Genomic DNA, 18,239 nt, shown 5'->3' on the forward strand with positions numbered 1-18,239 from the left:
ATCGTACCTTTTGGTGAATTCTACAAGTCGCACCTTAGGAACGCAGCTTACGAAATAACTCGTAGTGTTTTCATTCCACATGTTGAATTCGACAAATCGCGATATCATGTGACAACTTTTGGTTGTCTCTCCATGCAGTGGACTGTTTCGTCGGCTATCAGTATCAACTCTCCTGGGTACATCTTTGTGGCCCGATCGGTAGACTCCTGTCTGCAAGCACATTATCTGTTTGACGAAACGAGGAGTCGTGTATTTCTGCCATGAAGTTCCGAGGTCCCACGGATCCACCCCCCTATAAATTAGTATAAGCGTATTCTTTTGCCCCTGCTGTTAGATCATACATGGAGATGATGTTGGCAGCAAACACCATATCAGTGACTTCTTACAAGCAGTCCATGAATAGTTTTTATAACGCCAACCCTCGCTTACTTAGATTTTCAGGATCAGTGAAGACAATATCTTTATTTCTAAATTACTCCTGAAGAAGTGAGATAACTAGACTCCATGAGATGTTGAGGTTTTTCTCCTCGACTGGTGTCAGTTTACAGACCATTAGTTTTGATGGTTACGGGGTCAACACGACGATTGCTCACTCCAAAGTGAACAATTACTATATTTGTGCTGGCATAGCATGTTGTTTTTGGCCGCCGTGGGGACACTCAGTGTATACACTGAAAGCATTTGCTGACTGATTTGGTTGATGATAGCTAAGATAGTTGTAACATCACCTGCCCTCTCGGCCTAGTCTTTTTGCCAGTATGTTGGGAGTTGTTTTGATTGTTCTCCGGACGTCTTCCTCCACTGGGTTGCATTGGCCTGACAACAGATGACACTTATTTAATGCGATTGCCTGCCTATCTGTGAAATGCAGTTAGGGTCTCCTGAATTAGTAGATGGTCAAACTTATTTCTAGTATTGTATAGTCTTTTATTTTAATAGAGCATGTTGAATTACTAACAACTTGGGCCAAAATTAGTAGATGCAAATTAGACGGGTTTAGCTAATTTGTAAAACTGCGCAGTATGGTTCCACAGTGTTGTGGTGGCAAGTAGATCTATAGATCCTCTTGACTGAGGCAGTGGACTATGTCTTATAGGTACTCTGTCAAGATGTTCATTGATGTGTGTGGCCGTTGTCTGTAATTTTTCTTCAATGGATGTTTTTACTAGCAAAGTAATGTCGTCAGTTTTCAGTAATGTCACACAAAGGATCACGGATCACTAATGCTGAGTTGCCCGTGTAAGTGACAACGGCGGCTTGTGTCCAATCATTGTCAATCTCTGGAAATCTGTCTGTGTGAAGTTTTGCAGGGGTTGAGCGCCCACAATAAATGGCAATAATAATTAAATGTATACACCTGAGTACACGATGAAGAAGTTGCGACAACTTTTCCCGTAATGCTTTTAACAAAAACAATAAATAAATCATAGTGAAATGTATCCGAACTTATCCTTCCCTTTCTTTATATGTATCTGGGGCGTAATGTTTCTTCTAGAAGGAGATTTGAATTCTTCTGTTAAAACAAATTCTGTGGTAATGAAGATTTGTCCCGTTTTCGCTTAAGAAGTTAGAAAGTAAACTGTTACCAACTCGTAACAACTGACAGAATTATAAAACGAACCCAATTTGTACAAATCTGCAAGGAGTAATTGTCCCAAGAACTTCACAATTTTTATTTGATTATTACACGAAGTCATCGAATTAAACCTAATTTCATCATATATAAGAAGCACTTTGATATATTCAAATATATTTCTAACCATAATTTCATCGTAATAGCGCAAGTTAAGGTGTTTGACATTTTTATATGAGGATCATAGACAATACATATGCACTGGTAAATTAAGTCTTGCACAATAATCATGTAAGAATAACCCAGAAATACATTGGTCAAACAGGCTCAGTCATAGTATTTGTTATTTTAATGTTAACAAACCCAAGCCTAACAGTTTCAAATTATATAATGAGAAAAACAGTGTTTGGAAACGGTTGAAGGGACTGTACAGTTTCGCCAAAATTTGGCCTGTAGACTTTTCATTCTATTTAAGTTGTAAATTTCTCACACTTACACTAAAAACATATACAATATGTATACACTTCATAAAAACATGCTTGTGATACTTCGGCCATAGACACCGTGAAGCATATATTTTTCTCTACAACATATCAAAAATTCAAGCTACATATAAAGCTCCAGTAAGACCACCACTTTCAGCTCTCACAACCAGTGAATAAATTACGTAGTCAGTGGATTGGTCAGTCATGCAGGTATTTGACAACCTTAATTTTAAAATGGGCCATCTAGTTAACGAGACGACATCGACATTACTATATTGCAAATTTGTGCTTTTGAACTCTTTCCTTTGAAAATTAGGTTATAGTATTTTGTCATCATGATAATGTCTAGGGAGATGGGTATAGTAGGCCTAATCCCAGGCAAGCAGATTTCATTTCATTCATACTCAACCTTTTGACACATTTTTGACCCGGCGCAAAATAACAGTGAGAAAAGTCACAGTGTGCATGCGTGAAGGAATTATCTACTCAGTGGACAGCGTTCATTTGTTTTACTCTTGTAAAGTTTTTTGGCAACAATGTGCATAAAATGCCTTAGGAACGAACCGTCATTAAATTAGTGCATAAACCGCACATTCATAGATCTTCTGTAATAATCAGCAAATGTATGCAGTACACGTTATACAACTAACTGATAACTGAAAATGACGAATTAAAGAGTACGAACAGGTAGATACAGAAAAATCTGCTTTAAGTTGGAGCTGATTCGCCATACTGTTTTAAAAGAGCCCGAAGCCCCGCTTCCGCTATACTGTGTAACGTCTACACCATTCGGCTTCCTAAACAAACTCAGCTGCTATATACAGCCATCAGAAACAATAAGGTTGTACATGTATAGGTGCGGCTCTTACTACAAATTATACGCGCCCAGTGGTAAATATCTTCAAATACTGTAATATGGCCCTGTCACAATATTATTTTGTATATATGGAATGGTTCTTATATGAGTATCCAGACAACTCCAGGTTGGTGAATCTTCGAACTATTATCTAATTAACGAATCACTCATTTATAACAAATGAAACCATGTTGTGAATGGCATAGTTAATGAATTGGAGTCCCCAACATATGCTCCCGTCAGATTGACATATGCTGTTGGATCATACACTCCACGAACAACGTGCTCACCGTTTCCACATTACAAGAGGCATTTAACTCGTTTATAAATGATTTATGGAAATCACATGTTTGTTCTGAACTCAAGTCTTTTGAGGAAATTCAGCTCTTTGCGGTGATTTAAATCACTGAAGCGGGCGGTTTTATCAAGCACCAAATCTGAACGTGTTGTGAAACGTGAAATATATGTCTATATTGTCATGAGATTGAAACCTTACACCTGGCAAAGCTGTATCCGTCACAGCAATTCTCAGCACGCTAATGGACTATACTTTCCCAGTTTAATCTATACATTGCATCCCCCAGGTGACCGTGTAACGTGTAGCCGCGACCGCCGTTAGAGACGGCGTTGTCAAAAGACTATAGCTCACTCAGACAAACACTTGCCGTCGTGAGACCAAGTGATACACCCACAACACAATGCAGGGCACCAGGGTTACAAGCCATCTGCCTGTCATACTGTCGCCACCACTCCCAGGATCGCCACCTTGGTGAAATCCACAATAATCCGGATCGAAGTAAGAGATTACTTTTGTAAGTTCGTCAGCCGGTCTTGCCCCACAGTTCCTCCTAACAGAATCCACCTGACAGTTAGAAACCTGTTGTAATACCCTGTGAGAACAAATAAACACGTACGTCTAAGGCGCAAGCAACCATAAGTATAGTCTGGCGAACCCAGCTGCAGTTAATGTAAAACATAGGTTAAATCTCAACATCAGTGCGGACATATCCAGCAACGTTGTCGAGGCTTTGCCAAAGCAACAAAACAGCTCTGCTTATAGAATGCGATTTGACATATTTAAGAGAGAAACAACCATATTGGATGCATGAAGATGAGGTAAGAAAGACACAGTTGAAACATTACATTCTTTATCTATTACCTCCTTGAAATATAGGGTAACTTGTCTTAGTCCCGCTCCATGCTCAAGAGTTCAAATAAGGGATGTAAAATCCGTGGTGATTATACATTCCCCGTTCTTTGAATTCCGTATATCATTTTTTTAAGAGTAATGTTAGAGTGAAAGCCATTGGGTGAGTGTTCTTTTCTGCAAAGAAGTAAGTATCATGTTACATCCTGAAATAGGTGTATTTTTAGACATTCTCTTTTGTATTCATGTATTTATTTGGCACGCACTGGCAGGCAGCCTTGAGAATCTTGTCCATATCTTCACCCATTTTGTGGATTTTCAACTTAAACTCTGTCGCCTCGGCATCTGCACATTCTGTTACAAAAGGACTCTGCCTTCGGATACACTCCTCATCGTTGGCGAGCTCTGTGGAAAATAGAGAGAAAATAAAATCCAGACATAACTGTCGAGGTGTACATACTGTTACCATGTCTACGAAGTGTAAAACTACGTCAAGAGTAGAAAATTATTGCGCCACTGATCACATTTATGAATCAGTGCAATGTGGCTAATCGTTCAGGCACATTAATTTTTTGAAGGCTTGCATAGGTTAACCTAAGCCAAGAAATTCCGTAAACAATCAGCTTAAATTCCAAGCAGCAGACATACATATGTAGAGACAGCATGCAGCTCACAACGTCCAACAACCCCACTTTCCATCTGTCCTACAATAATTCCTCCTCACCAGCACGGTGCAATGACCCATACAGGAGCCTCCCAACAATACGGTCGCTATGAGTTCAAGTCCAGCCCATGCTGGCTCTCTCCCCTGCCGTAGGTGGAAATGTCTGCCAGCAACCTGGGGATGGGTTCCTCAGCCCGGTTAAATCCCACCATAATGATGGCCGCCGTCGTATAAGTGAAATATTCTTCAGTCCAGCGTAAATCACCAATGAAATAAATAAATACATCTATAATTCCTGCTTAAATTTGACACGCTCAGATGAAATAGTTGAGTCATTCTCCGTGAAAATGGGAGAAGAACAGAGCTCAAGGTTCACTAGCTATGCACCGTTTGTTTGTATATTACCTAAATAAAAAACTAACTATACTTGAACACTTCACATTTATATCATGAACATGTACTTTTGTATACGGACAATCAGTTGCCAGTTATGATCAGTGCTATACATCTTTATAAAAAGATATACCTTAAAGCATATCACACACCTCTTACAGTTATGGTACACACTCGGTCCATCCCCTTTTTCATCCGTGGTATGTTTAAATATTTTTTTAGGTTTTCCCTCTGTTCAGGCTCATCGTCACAACTTTTGATTATCTTTTCGGCACATTCTATTCCTCGACTAAATGTTCCATTACTGAAAATATAGACGATACACCTGTATTTATATACAACCATTTTCAAGTTGTGAGTGATACGCATTATGACCAGTTTCATCTTATTAGTGACATGGACCGTATGAATTATGGCCAGTTTCATATTGTCAGTGATATGGACCACATACATCATGAGCAATTTCATCTCGCCACTGGCATCCATTATGACTAATTTCATCTGACAGTGATATAGCCTATATTCATTCTGACCAGTTTCATCTCGCCATTGATATTGATCATTATGACCAGTTTCATCTTGTCAGTGATATGGGCTATATGCAATATGATTAAATTCATTTCGTTAGTGGTATTTGTCATATGCATTATAACCATTTCATTTCATCAGTAATATACATTTTAGCCAATTTCATCTCGCCGATGATATACATTATGACCAGTTTCATCTTGCCACTGATAGGTGTCATAGGCATTATGACAAGTTTCATCTCACCCACCATACGGCCCATGGACGCTATGACAAGTTTCATCTCACCCACCATACGGCCCATGGACGCTATGAAAAGTTTCATCTCGTCAGTCATTTGGCCCATTGACATTATGACCAGTTTCATCTCGCCAGTCATGTGACTCATGCACATTTTGACCAGTTTCATCCCACCGGTTCTATGACCCATGGATGTTATGACCAGTTTTATCTTGCCAGTGATATGGGCTTCACATTATGAACATAGACATTATGACGAGTTTCATCCCACCAGTGATATAACCATGGGCAATATGACCAGCTTGATCAGTGGTATGACCCAATAAGATCAACATGGCCAGTGATATGGCCCATGGACATGATGACCATGGGCCAGTGATATGGCCCATGGACATGATGACCAGCTTCACCCCACCAGTGATATGACCCATGGACATGATGGCCAGTTTCACCCCACCAGTAATATTACCCATGGACATCATGACCATCCCACCATTGACATGGCACATGGGCATTATGACCAGCTTCATCCCACCAGTGATATGACCCATGGACATTATGACCAACTCCAGTGACATGGCTCATGGGTATTGTGATCAGTTTCATCTCCCAGTGATATGACCCATGGACATTACGACCAGCTTCATCCCACCAGTAATATGGCCCATGGACATTATGACCAGCTCCAGTGACATGGCCCATGGACATTGTGACCAGCTTCACCCCACCAGTGATATGGCCCATGCACACTATGACCAACTCCAGTGACATGGCTCATGGGTATTGTGATCAGTTTCATCCCCCAGTGATATGACCCATGGACATTACGACCAGCTTCATCCCACCAGTAATATGGCCCATGGACATTATGACCAGCTCCAGTGACATGGCCCATGGACATTGTGACCAGCTTCACCCCACCAGTGATATGGCCCATGCACACTATGACCAGCTCCAGTGACATGGCCCATGGGTATTGTGATCAGTTTCATCCCCCAGTGATATAACCCGTGGACATTATGACCAGCTTCATCCCACCAGTGATATGACCCATGGACATTATGACCAGCTTCATCCCACCAGTGATATGGCCCATGGACATTATGGCCAGCTCCAGTGACATGGCCCATGGGCATTGTGATCAGTTTCATCCCCCAGTGATATGACCTATGGACATTACGACCAGCTTCATCCCACCAGTAATATAACCCATGGACATTATGACCAGCTTCATCCCACCATTGATATGGCACATGGGTATTATGACCAGCTTCACCCCGCCAGTGATATGACCCATGGACATTATGACCAGCTCCAGTGATATGACCCATGGACATTATGACCAGCTTCATCCCACCAGTAATATGGCCCATGGACATTATGACCAGCTCCAGTGACATGGCTCATGGACATCATGACCAGCTTCACCCCACCAGTGATATGACCTATGGGCATTATGACCAGCTTCATCCCACCCATGATATGGCCATTGGACATTATGACCAGCTTCATCCCACCAGTGATATGACACATGGACATCATGACCCCACCAGTGACATGGTCCATGGACATTATGGTCAGTTTCACCCCACCAGTAATATAACCCATGGACATTACGACCAGCTTCATCCCACCAGTAATATGGCACTTGGACATCATGACCAGCTTCACCCCACCAGTGATATGGCCCAAGGACCAGCTTCATCCCACCAGTGATATGGCCCATGGACATTATGGCCAGTTTCACCCCACCAGTAATATGGCCCATGGACATCATGACCAGCTCCAGGACATGGCCCATGGACATCATGACCAGCACCAGTGACATGGCCCATGGACATTATGGCCAGTTTCACCCCACCAGTAATATGGTACATGGACATCATGACCAGCTTCACCCCACCAGTGATATGGCCCATAGACATTATGGCCAGTTTCCCCCCACCAGTAATATGGCCCATGGACATGATGACCAGCTCCAGTGACATGGCCCATGGACATCATGACCAGCACCAGTGACATGGCCCTTGGACATTATGGCCAGTTTCACCCCACCAGTAATATGGCCCATGGACATTATGACCAGCTCCAGTGACATGGCCCATGGACTTCATGACCAGCTTCACTCCACCAGTAATATGGCACTTGGACATCATGATTAGCTTCACCCCACCAGTGACATGGCCCATGGACATCATGACCAGTTTCACCCCACCAGTAATATGGCCCATGGACATTATGACCAGCTCCAGTCACATGGCCCATGGACATTATGACCAGCTTCACTCCACCAGTAATATGGCACTTGGACATCATGACCAGCTTCACCCCACAAGTGATATCGCCCATGGACATTATGGCCAGTTTCCCCCCACCAGTAATATGGCCCATGGACATGATGACCAGCTCCAGTGACATGGCCCATGGACATGATGACCAGCTCCAGTGACATGGCCCATGGACATGATGACCAGCTCCAGTGACATGGCCCTTGGACATGATGACCAGCACCAGTGACATGGCCCATGGACATGATGACCAGCACCAGTGACATGGCCCATGGACATGATGACCAGCACCAGTGACATGGCCCATGGACATGATGACCAGCTCCAGTGACATGGCCCATGGACATGATGACCAGCACCAGTGACATGGCCCATGGACATGATGACCAGCACCAGTGACATGGCCCATGGACGTGATGACCAGCTCCAGTGACATGGCCCATGGACATGATGACCAGCTCCAGTGACATGGCCCATGGACATGATGACCAGCTCCAGTGACATGGCCCATGGACATGATGACCAGCACCAGTGACATGGCCCTTGGACATCATGACCAGCTCCAGTGACATGGCCCATGGACATGATGACCAGCACCAGTGACATGGCCCATGGACATGATGACCAGCACCAGTGACATGGCCCTTGGACATCATGACCAGCTCCAGTGACATGGCCCATGGACATGATGACCAGCACCAGTGACATGGCCCTTGGACATCATGACCAATTTCATCCCACCAGTAAGTAATAATTACGCAACATTTAACTCAGATACTTCAGATATGATCATGGTTGCTTGTTTCGCTGAACAACATGGGTGCTAGAATACTTAATGCAGTTCTCAGACAAGCCCTTAATGAAGACCATTTGGTTGACATAAAGTGGTAGGCTTACAATATTTTTACTAATATCTTAACTACAGTATAAAAAGGGCAAAATAAATGTACTTTGATTTATATATGAATCAAAATAAACACAAAAGCAACGTGTGAACGGCAACATTCATATGCCAAACGTCTTATGTTATTGAAGTGTTTACAATGGCCAAAACGCCGCACTCACTTGCAAGCTTGTGTGATTTTATTAAGATCCCAGTCACTGAGCAAGTTGTTTTTCCTTTCAACGGACGACGTTCCGCCAATGCTAGCGACGCACAACATGGCCCTCTGCGTGGCATCAGGAGGGCAATCCTTGCTAAGAACTTGTCGAACTGAAAATGAAACATACATTTTAAACACACACAGCGGTAATGTAACGAGACTAGAACAAAATATAGTTATTGGACTGTAATGCAATTTCTGCAGTCGGTAGTTAGCAGTGTTCCCAACTGAAAGCAAACAAGAGTGTAAGTGAATAAGAACCATGTTCCCGCCTTGTTATCCTCTCCGGTAACCACTAAAGACATTATCCGTCCATTACTCTAGTGCAATGGATTTCTATCCACGTGCAAGAAAATAACCAGATTACAGACAACACACAAAATTAGTTTTCGTGGTTCCATATGGAAAAGAATTCTGTCCGTTGCACCAGTATCTTATTTTGATTTCTTCAGCTTCGAGTAATATAGGTCGGTAATGTTCGTGACACCAAGCCTCTGCAGGGTCGACCACACCGACTTCTTGTTTGAGAGACAGCATGGAGCTACCTTACTTGCCATGAGTTGCTGGATCATCCGAACATATTCTACAGCACATACCGATAGGCCACTGTCATGAAAATTTCGCTTGGCTCAGTTTGAGTGATTTGCCGCCGTCAGGCTTTTCCATGTGCTGTAGCACCGATCCAAGTATTTATTTTTTTTTCTGTGAGTGAGGGGAACCCAAAAGATAAGAAGACCATATGGTGTTTGTAAATTTACACCTGTGAGTGTGCAGTTGATTTTAGTACAGTTTTCCTTAGTGAAATGATTGCATGGATGTTATTATAAGTACTGCCTTCCCGTTATGAAAAGAGGGTCACTTTGGAGAGCATCTGCTCCGTTACATTGTATGGGGAACTGCGCTGACCTGAACTCAACCCATTTTGTTTATGTTTACTGCGCGGTCTCTTCTGAGGCTTCGGTGTCTGTAACAGGTAATGGTTTGGTCCACATTAGGCAACGGTCGTGGGTGATGTACAGGTATTTGAAATGTTTTACAGTCGCTAAATTCAGGCAGCCTGCGAAAAAAATATCAAGATACCGATATTAGAAAGGGGAATTTACCCCAACTTAAAAGGGTGTATCTGCAAACGCAGCATCTGGCATAGAGTTACGGAATCTAACCATGAGTAATGTTTGAAGAGAGGACATACATGATGCACATCGCCTAATGCTGCAATCTTCCCCGGACAGAAGACAAAACATACATGGGCAAGGAAATGCAGATATGTAACATATTTACATTATGTCCAGGAGGGTGTGTGAATCTACCTTGCATGCAGTATCACCCTTTCGCGTGTCACTCACACACTCTATACCATTATTTAATACTTACCCTTATTCTTCAGAATTTGGGACAGATATTAGCAGTGTTGAAAGTAGAATAGTACATTTCTTACCAGCCTTTTGGAAAAGTAAAGATATGAGTATGTTGTTCATTAAACGGTCTAACCATGTGAGAAAAAAGAAACTCAATATTCCTGCAACAATTACTTATATATTGGCTAAAATCAGCAGACCAGGTGTCCTACAATTAAGGAGAAATAGGGTATTTTTGTCACCGGTTTATACAATTGATTCTTACTATTACGCAGCGTAAAGAAAGATTATTAATTTCATTTATGACATCGAAAATCATAAGTATAGCATATACTTGAAAGGCTATACGTAATCAACACGGCTTTGTATGAGAGACTATGATTCATCAGGTCATTCACTATTACACCCTTTTATTTTAATTCCAGCTGGAAAATAAATTGTTTATATAACAAAACAGGCAAAGACTTGCTCCTATATACAAGTCACTAAACTGCGCAGCAGCTAACCACAACGCTGAGATAGACTGATCTGTTGATATAAACATAATGGACATTTAACTCATCGATTTAGCCAACCAACAGAAAGAGTGTCTACTATGAAAACAGGTTGAAAACTGTAAATCCCTGAAGAAATTGTTAGTCATCGAAGGTGACGCAGCTTGTACAGGACACGCAAGAAACCCGAAACGTCAGATATGAGAGCCTTCGCGAGTTAAGGGCAACTGGATGTACACTGTATCCACTTCGTTATGCCTAAGTATGTGTGCACGTCTCTAAAAATATAATAACATTGGCGGACTAGAATCCGTATGGATGCTCTCTAATCGTACACCATAAGGCTTCTGTGGTCTTAGGTGTCTTTGCAGAGAACCACGCCATTGTCGCAGTAAGAGCAGCGAGCCATGGTTCTGATTCCGTTATGCTTTGTGTTATTACTCTTGTACGCTGTAACCTTCCTAAAAGTATTTACGCTATTGCAAGAGTTGTGGCAAAAGTGTCAAAGCCGAAATGCCTGGAGCCCAACAATCGTGTCATTCCTGGATGTACGAATGTACACGACTGCATACAATGATTATTTGGTTGCATGTCTGGTCTAGCCACAGGCAATTGAACCCAGCAACGCTATACAACATACACTCTACCTTACAGCATGTTTATATATGTGTGTGTATATATATAGAAGTACAGGTATAAAACGCATGTCCTCCAGTATCTGAGGTATCATAGTATCTGGGAATCAACTAGTCAGTGATTAACACCATATCGTTGCGACAGTATCGCCAGTGTTTGACGCTGATTAAATCTCCCCAGGCATACAAACAGCCCAGGTAAAAGTTCTGTCGTGTAAACCCACCACCACCGAAATATTGACGGCTGTATAGGCTTTATTTCCACAATATTTATATTGTAGTGTGTATATAATGTACATACACGGTGACTGGACCCGAGCGCCTGTAGTCTATCTGAGTATATATACAGGACACAATTATATGTGTTCACGGAAAGACACGATTGAAGATGCAATAATAATGGTTAGAATTTCATCTTAACTGTAATTCATCATTATTTGTTATGCTCATAAAAACCTATACATATATGAAATAATATGTAAATACTATCATGCAATTACACGTGGACATGTGTAGATATTACGACTATTTTTAAAATTTAATTATGAACGCTTCAGAAAACCGGTTATTCAAGTGTCGGTTGCCATGCACCTACCCTCAAACCAAACGTCTTTGTCTAATGACATTTTTTCTCTGCAGAATTATATAGAGGATGTAAACTGATTCCCCCGAGATGCCGTCAATCTCTCCGCGTGTTAGTTAGTTTTCATGTCGAAAAGGCTCAAATTACCCAGAAAAACAACCCAAAACTGATTGCTGTGGTGTAGGTTTTTAGACCACACGAGCTGCCTTAGACGCGCCGACTTGACGGCCTGTCCAAGAAGTCTCTTCCGCCCATGTTTACTCCAGTACATGCATTGTTTCTCAAATTACAGATGATCACACTGACACAAGACAGCTTTTCACTATCATCAGGCGGATTTCAAATGATCCACCAAAAAATCATATTCAGTATAGAAGCCTGTTATACTCAACGCAGAATAATAATAATAATAATAATAATAGTAATAACAATAATAATAATAAATTTCTGATGCGTGAAATTCATAAATTTCCGCACGAGTTGGTTGAACGCTCAGTACAAGGCTGTAACAATCTAAATTTGGTTCCAAATAAATGCTAAAGACTTCTCATCAGGAGCGGTATAACAAGCACAATTACATGCAGGACGGTTTTAATTGCATTAATTGGTGGGCTATTTAGTCTCACTAGTGTGGTTTAAGGGCAATTTGGTGTTCAGCTGCGCACTCTCCAGGGCTGTTTGTGACCTCTTGAGATGCCTTTGCTTTGCACCAGCTGGTAACCAACGTGGGCATGGTTGTTCACATTTGTGTGGGGTGGAGAAACAAGTCATCTGATCTAGTGTATAGTTTTTAGAATAAAGTGTACAGATATTGTAACTTCTCTCACTCAGAAAGCACAATGATATACATTCTTACATGCGTACAGGAGCTGCAAATAACGTTTACAAAACTGTATAATGGATAAAATGAATTTAAACCATACAGATTCATACACAACGTATGGATCGCCACCAATGGTGAACTAACTTCCTTAGGTGGAGTCATGGAGACTGCAGGTGCCAACAACGCAAAGATGCATTGACTACAGACAATGATGCTCGCATCGGATGGGGATTCTAAAACATCAGCTAGTGTTACCGAGCACCTAAATTAATTGAAAACACCATAGTTGGGGAAAATTGCAATGCAGCCTGGAGTTTCTCCAGGGAAAATTAGTGGAAGGATGGTAGTAGAGAAATTGAGTTAACTAAAATCAAACTAAGGGAGCGCGCTTGGAGGTCAGTTAAGGATACTTGACATTTTCCTCCCGTACGTCCTTGAGCATCAGTATCTCCCATGGGGCAATGCTGCCAAGAAATGACCTGATTGAACCAGGTGAGAAACAGAAGTCCTCTTTAACAAACGATATAAGCTGGAAAATTTCTTCGTCTGAAGTGCGTCATTTGCACCAAAATTAAAATTCATCGGACAGCCTTAATACATTACATTTTAGCATTTCATAACTCTTTTTGTTTCTCATTTCACAATCTGGTGCATTATTTACTCTAATCCGTGTCCTGCACACGCCTACCGATTTATCAGAACCAATTAGAAGGAAATGCTTGTACAGATAAGTCAACGCAACAAACGATCCCTAAAGCCGTACATAATGATCATTTGCATTAATGACACCCTTATTGAATATTGTGCAATCGTATAGCGCTCGACGGGCGGATAATAGGGAGTGCGTATATAGCATTTCACTATCATTCATATACTCATCCATTCATATATTCAGATCGTTTCTGCACCATATGTATCCACATGTATTTCCATATTTCCTAGATAACCAGTGTCCAATGTAATTCATCTCTTCAGGACCTTGGTAAAGCAAGCAATACATTAGCTCAATCAATTTGTCGACATTCAGTTCTACCTCACTAAAGATAAAAGCTGTTTTAGCACTGACATTAAAAAGCACTTGGAAAAATTACATTTTTACGTAATAAAACGAAGGGCCAGGAACAACATTTACACAACTACAGGGATACAATGATATCGTCTACTTTCAGCACTACCCATAAGTATCGTTTAACCTTTCAAGGAAAAAAAAATTCATTACGAAAAGAAATCTGGATTACTGACTTGTGAGAGATAAACATCTAAAATATTTATGTTAATTAACTCCAAAGCAACCGGAAAAACAATCACATGGGGTGGATAATGAGGTGGATAAATCAAGACGCACAGTATACACGATGTGGTGGAGAAGAGGAAAAATAAGATATGTGGCAAACAAATCTCAAAGTAAAAATTGTCTACTTTAACATTAGATATAATTTAGATGCAGTAAGTTATGGAAACTTGAAAGGCTATATAACATTACCCGAAAAAAATAGTAGAATACCAGGGTTTGTTCCTTGTTTCTATGGTGGTATGCGACAAAAGACGTCATAAGGATAGAACTCAGTTTCATATAACTCTATTGTTCGTTGTTTAATTTGACCGCCTGGCTTTTCCAGGGTCGGCAGAAGTTACTTAAGGACGTGACCAGAGGCTAGAACATACACGCGCTTGTCGCGGCACGTTCAGATGATGGAAATTGGATTTGGACATGGGTTTCGGATGTAGGAAACAGACGGTTATCTTTGAGCTAGGCGCAAATTAATTCTGGACCTAATTGTATCATCTCCACAGAGCTCGTTTACAGCGACCACATCACAATGCTGAAGACAAAGCTGACTTCCTGGTCGCTTCGTGTATCATCTGACGTGCTACCGAAAGTATTTGTATAATTCCATGCAATGCCTACTTGTTAGAGTAAACATAATTGTTGTGGTGGATATTAAGAACACACAACCCCTGCTTTCTGAAGTTCTTACAGTCCTTTGCGGTCCAGGCAGCAGTTTTAGATAAAGAGACTGGACACTCATTGTGCGTACTCCGGTGTACTTCAAATCTCATCTTCAAATCTCATCTCAGTCATAGTCAGAACAACACCATAAGAATATATAAATATTAACGTTTATGCTTTTGGTTTTGTCCTATGACCTCCCCCTCTCAGCCTGATGATTTCATGTAGTAACCTTGGATACTGGTGTAGGCATCGCGCCAGTCCCAGTCTTCGATTCATCCCTACCAACCCTCTTTTTGGCCCAGTTCCATTGATGATAGTACCAAGATACGCCTGGAGTAATGCCACATGCACAATTGCTACAGCGGATGAAAGCCAGTTGATCTAACGCCATGCTGTAAATCGCCTTTAGAACTACATGTAGTTTAATATGGCAGCACTACAGCGACATGCTGCTTACCAGTGTGAGTGCTGTTTGTTTTTACAATTTTTTACACTACATAAGGACGTCCACATAGGTCTATCCTTTTAACAGGACTTCATGTAGAGCAAATTTTAATCCAGCTCATAAACATTATATATATATATATATATATATATATATATATATATATATATATATATATATATATATATATGTATAATTGGATCTAGATTAGCACCCCATAATACCAAGATAATGCAAAGGTTCTTAAGCAAAGAATTCCCACTGTTTTTCTTGCTTCAGAAAAAGACGCACGGATTGATGGATTCTCTGCATTGTCTATGTGAATGATCAGGAAGCACAAGTAATCGATCTGACATATATGTAGTTGAGGAAGGTCAGCTGGATGAGCAGACAGGAATGATGGTAGTACGGGTCCCACAAACTGCTATAACCCTATTACTATGTTCTGTAGGCCATTTTGCATGTTTCTTGAACAATACTTGCCTTGTTCCTGTTACAAGTGAAATTCAGTGACAGCTGCGTGTGGGGCACTATTAAGCGTATACAGACTTACCAAGAGGGAACAGTTTCTGTTACAATGACTGTTTTACTGACGTGGGACAGTAAATCTGGGTTTAACGTGACAAAGGTTCCTTGGGACAGGAAAACAGTAAAATGGGATTTGCTCCCTATCACTGAGTGGATAATGACAGAGTATTAAGGTTAAGACCTACCGGAGGCGATCTGACGGGAAGAGCTTTAACACGGAAGTCTCAGGGCCTGGATTACACGTGGAAGCCAAGTATACAGCAAAGAGCAATCATAGCGGATCAAACAAGACCTCAGATCTGGACAATATGCCGCTCTCTATAGCTGCATAGGTAAATTCTGTTTCATAATCGAATTTGGTGTTATGAATTCACTCTGGTTAAACGATCAGAATCATCTATGATTGTATCTTGCCAGCGCAATATACATGAAAGACATTATTTCACGTCATAAACGGAAATTTATTTGTTTCTACAAAGACACTGTGGAGGAAAGGTGTCATACAAAGGAACCATTTCCAGAATGAATGAGATGTATAGGCCTTCAGCAGTATGACTGTAATCTGTACATGCTGGTGTATGTAAATAGTTCATTGACATATACATGTACCTGACTGGCATACAGCTCAAAATATATATTTACCAAACTTCCATGTGAAAATATACAACCAGCGAATTTTGGCCTACAAATATGATGAGATGTTTTACCTGATGAGACGCTTAGTTCTGCACCTTTTTATGACAGGACTTTTCCTAAAATCGTACAAATTATAACGATCGTCATGTAAGATAACGCGGCTTCCATATGCTTGATCAGGAAAAGGCTAAAACCTTTCTCTCTTTGGATGATATAATTATTCTATGTTCGTACTTACACACAGCCAATAGAAAAGCGAAGGTAGTCGATCGGCCCAGACAACCTCCGAGGAGTTTCATAGTTGTGGCGGAACTGTGTTAACCATATGTGTGTTGACCCAGGATCTCGTGACTCACTCGCTCGCATGGACTCTCTCTCTCTCCACTCTTTTAACTGATGCCAACAACAACAGCTCTATCAACTGTTCAACGAAGCCCGTGCTGTCTCTTTCGCGCGTACACTGTATAACTTCATTCTGAAAAATAAAACAGCAGTTTAAATACATGTAAGAACGCTTAATCACTAAAGCACTTTTAACATATAGATGTAGCATGGTTTTGCTTTCTGTGTTACCCACCGAACTCCACTGGCAAGCAGTCAAGCTAGCAAACAGTTTGTTTTGAGGACAATACACAGGGCGAATGCACAAGCGGTGTATCCACCTCGGCCTAATCAGACCAGACTTGAGTGCGCTCAATGAGACGCCCAATATCATTATTACTGTTAACATAGAGTCATGATGCATCGGGGCGGTTCTATTACATATTGCAGGGGTGTAGCTCACTTTAGAGGCGCACGCTGCTTATACTACACCTCAGGGACCATGCCAAAATAGCACCATGTACCCCCCAGTCTCAAATAGCTTCTTCCAACAGGTATTTTTCTTCGTGAGTCCATCCTTGCTGCAGTGTAAGGTTAATGAGGCGAGCTTTGTGTTTAAGAACATTTTGTGTTAAAGCGTATCTTAAAACGTTAATCATTTAGTGGTAAACTAATGTTTCAGGGTAACCTTTCTGTTATAGAAGCGTGAAAACAGTCTAAATATGAAGTGGAGAGGGGGATGTCAAACATACCAAGTAAGTGGAAAATGTTAATGACACCACGAAGGCCTCCAAGTGGTTCTTCACTTGCAAGGCATGAAGATTTCCGCCTGTCAAGGTACACAGATGATTCACTTGCCTCACATAGTAGATTGCATTCTCCGCATATAGATAACCACAGTTATGAGCCTTTTAGCTATTTTTGACTCATAGTGGATAGGGTCATAACAAATATCATGACAAGGCGTTTAAAGGATGTGAGAGTGCTATATGTTTCTAAATGACAGGAATACCAGACTACACAGTTGGAGAATTGAGCCTACATTTAGTTATGATGTAGATATTTACGAGGAGTGTAAATGCATATGAATAAAAATGACAGTTTAGAAGAAATGGCCAATACACAGAAAAGAAAGACATAGTTTTTAGTCCCTGCGCAGGCCTTCTTTTTAGACATCTGATGTGC

General features: G+C 41.2%; 1 protein-coding gene across 1 annotated transcript; it reads right to left on the reverse strand.

Moving 5' to 3' along the window:
- Window positions 1-2,571: 2,571 nt before the first annotated feature.
- LOC135471105 (uncharacterized) lies at window positions 2,572-17,416 on the reverse strand. Its single transcript, XM_064750165.1, has 6 exons — window positions 17,311-17,416; window positions 16,972-17,208; window positions 9,240-9,387; window positions 5,271-5,422; window positions 4,328-4,466; window positions 2,572-3,804 (listed from the first exon to the last, which is right to left on the reverse strand). Exons 2-6 carry the CDS (start codon window positions 17,030-17,032, stop codon window positions 3,564-3,566), a joined length of 741 nt encoding a protein of 246 aa, XP_064606235.1. The 5' UTR covers window positions 17,033-17,208; window positions 17,311-17,416; the 3' UTR covers window positions 2,572-3,563.
- Window positions 17,417-18,239: the final 823 nt, after the last annotated feature.

The sequence above is a fragment of the Liolophura sinensis genome, chromosome 7 (genome assembly GCF_032854445.1).
Source record: "Liolophura sinensis isolate JHLJ2023 chromosome 7, CUHK_Ljap_v2, whole genome shotgun sequence".
In the NCBI taxonomy this organism is placed as follows: domain Eukaryota; kingdom Metazoa; phylum Mollusca; class Polyplacophora; order Chitonida; family Chitonidae; genus Liolophura; species Liolophura sinensis.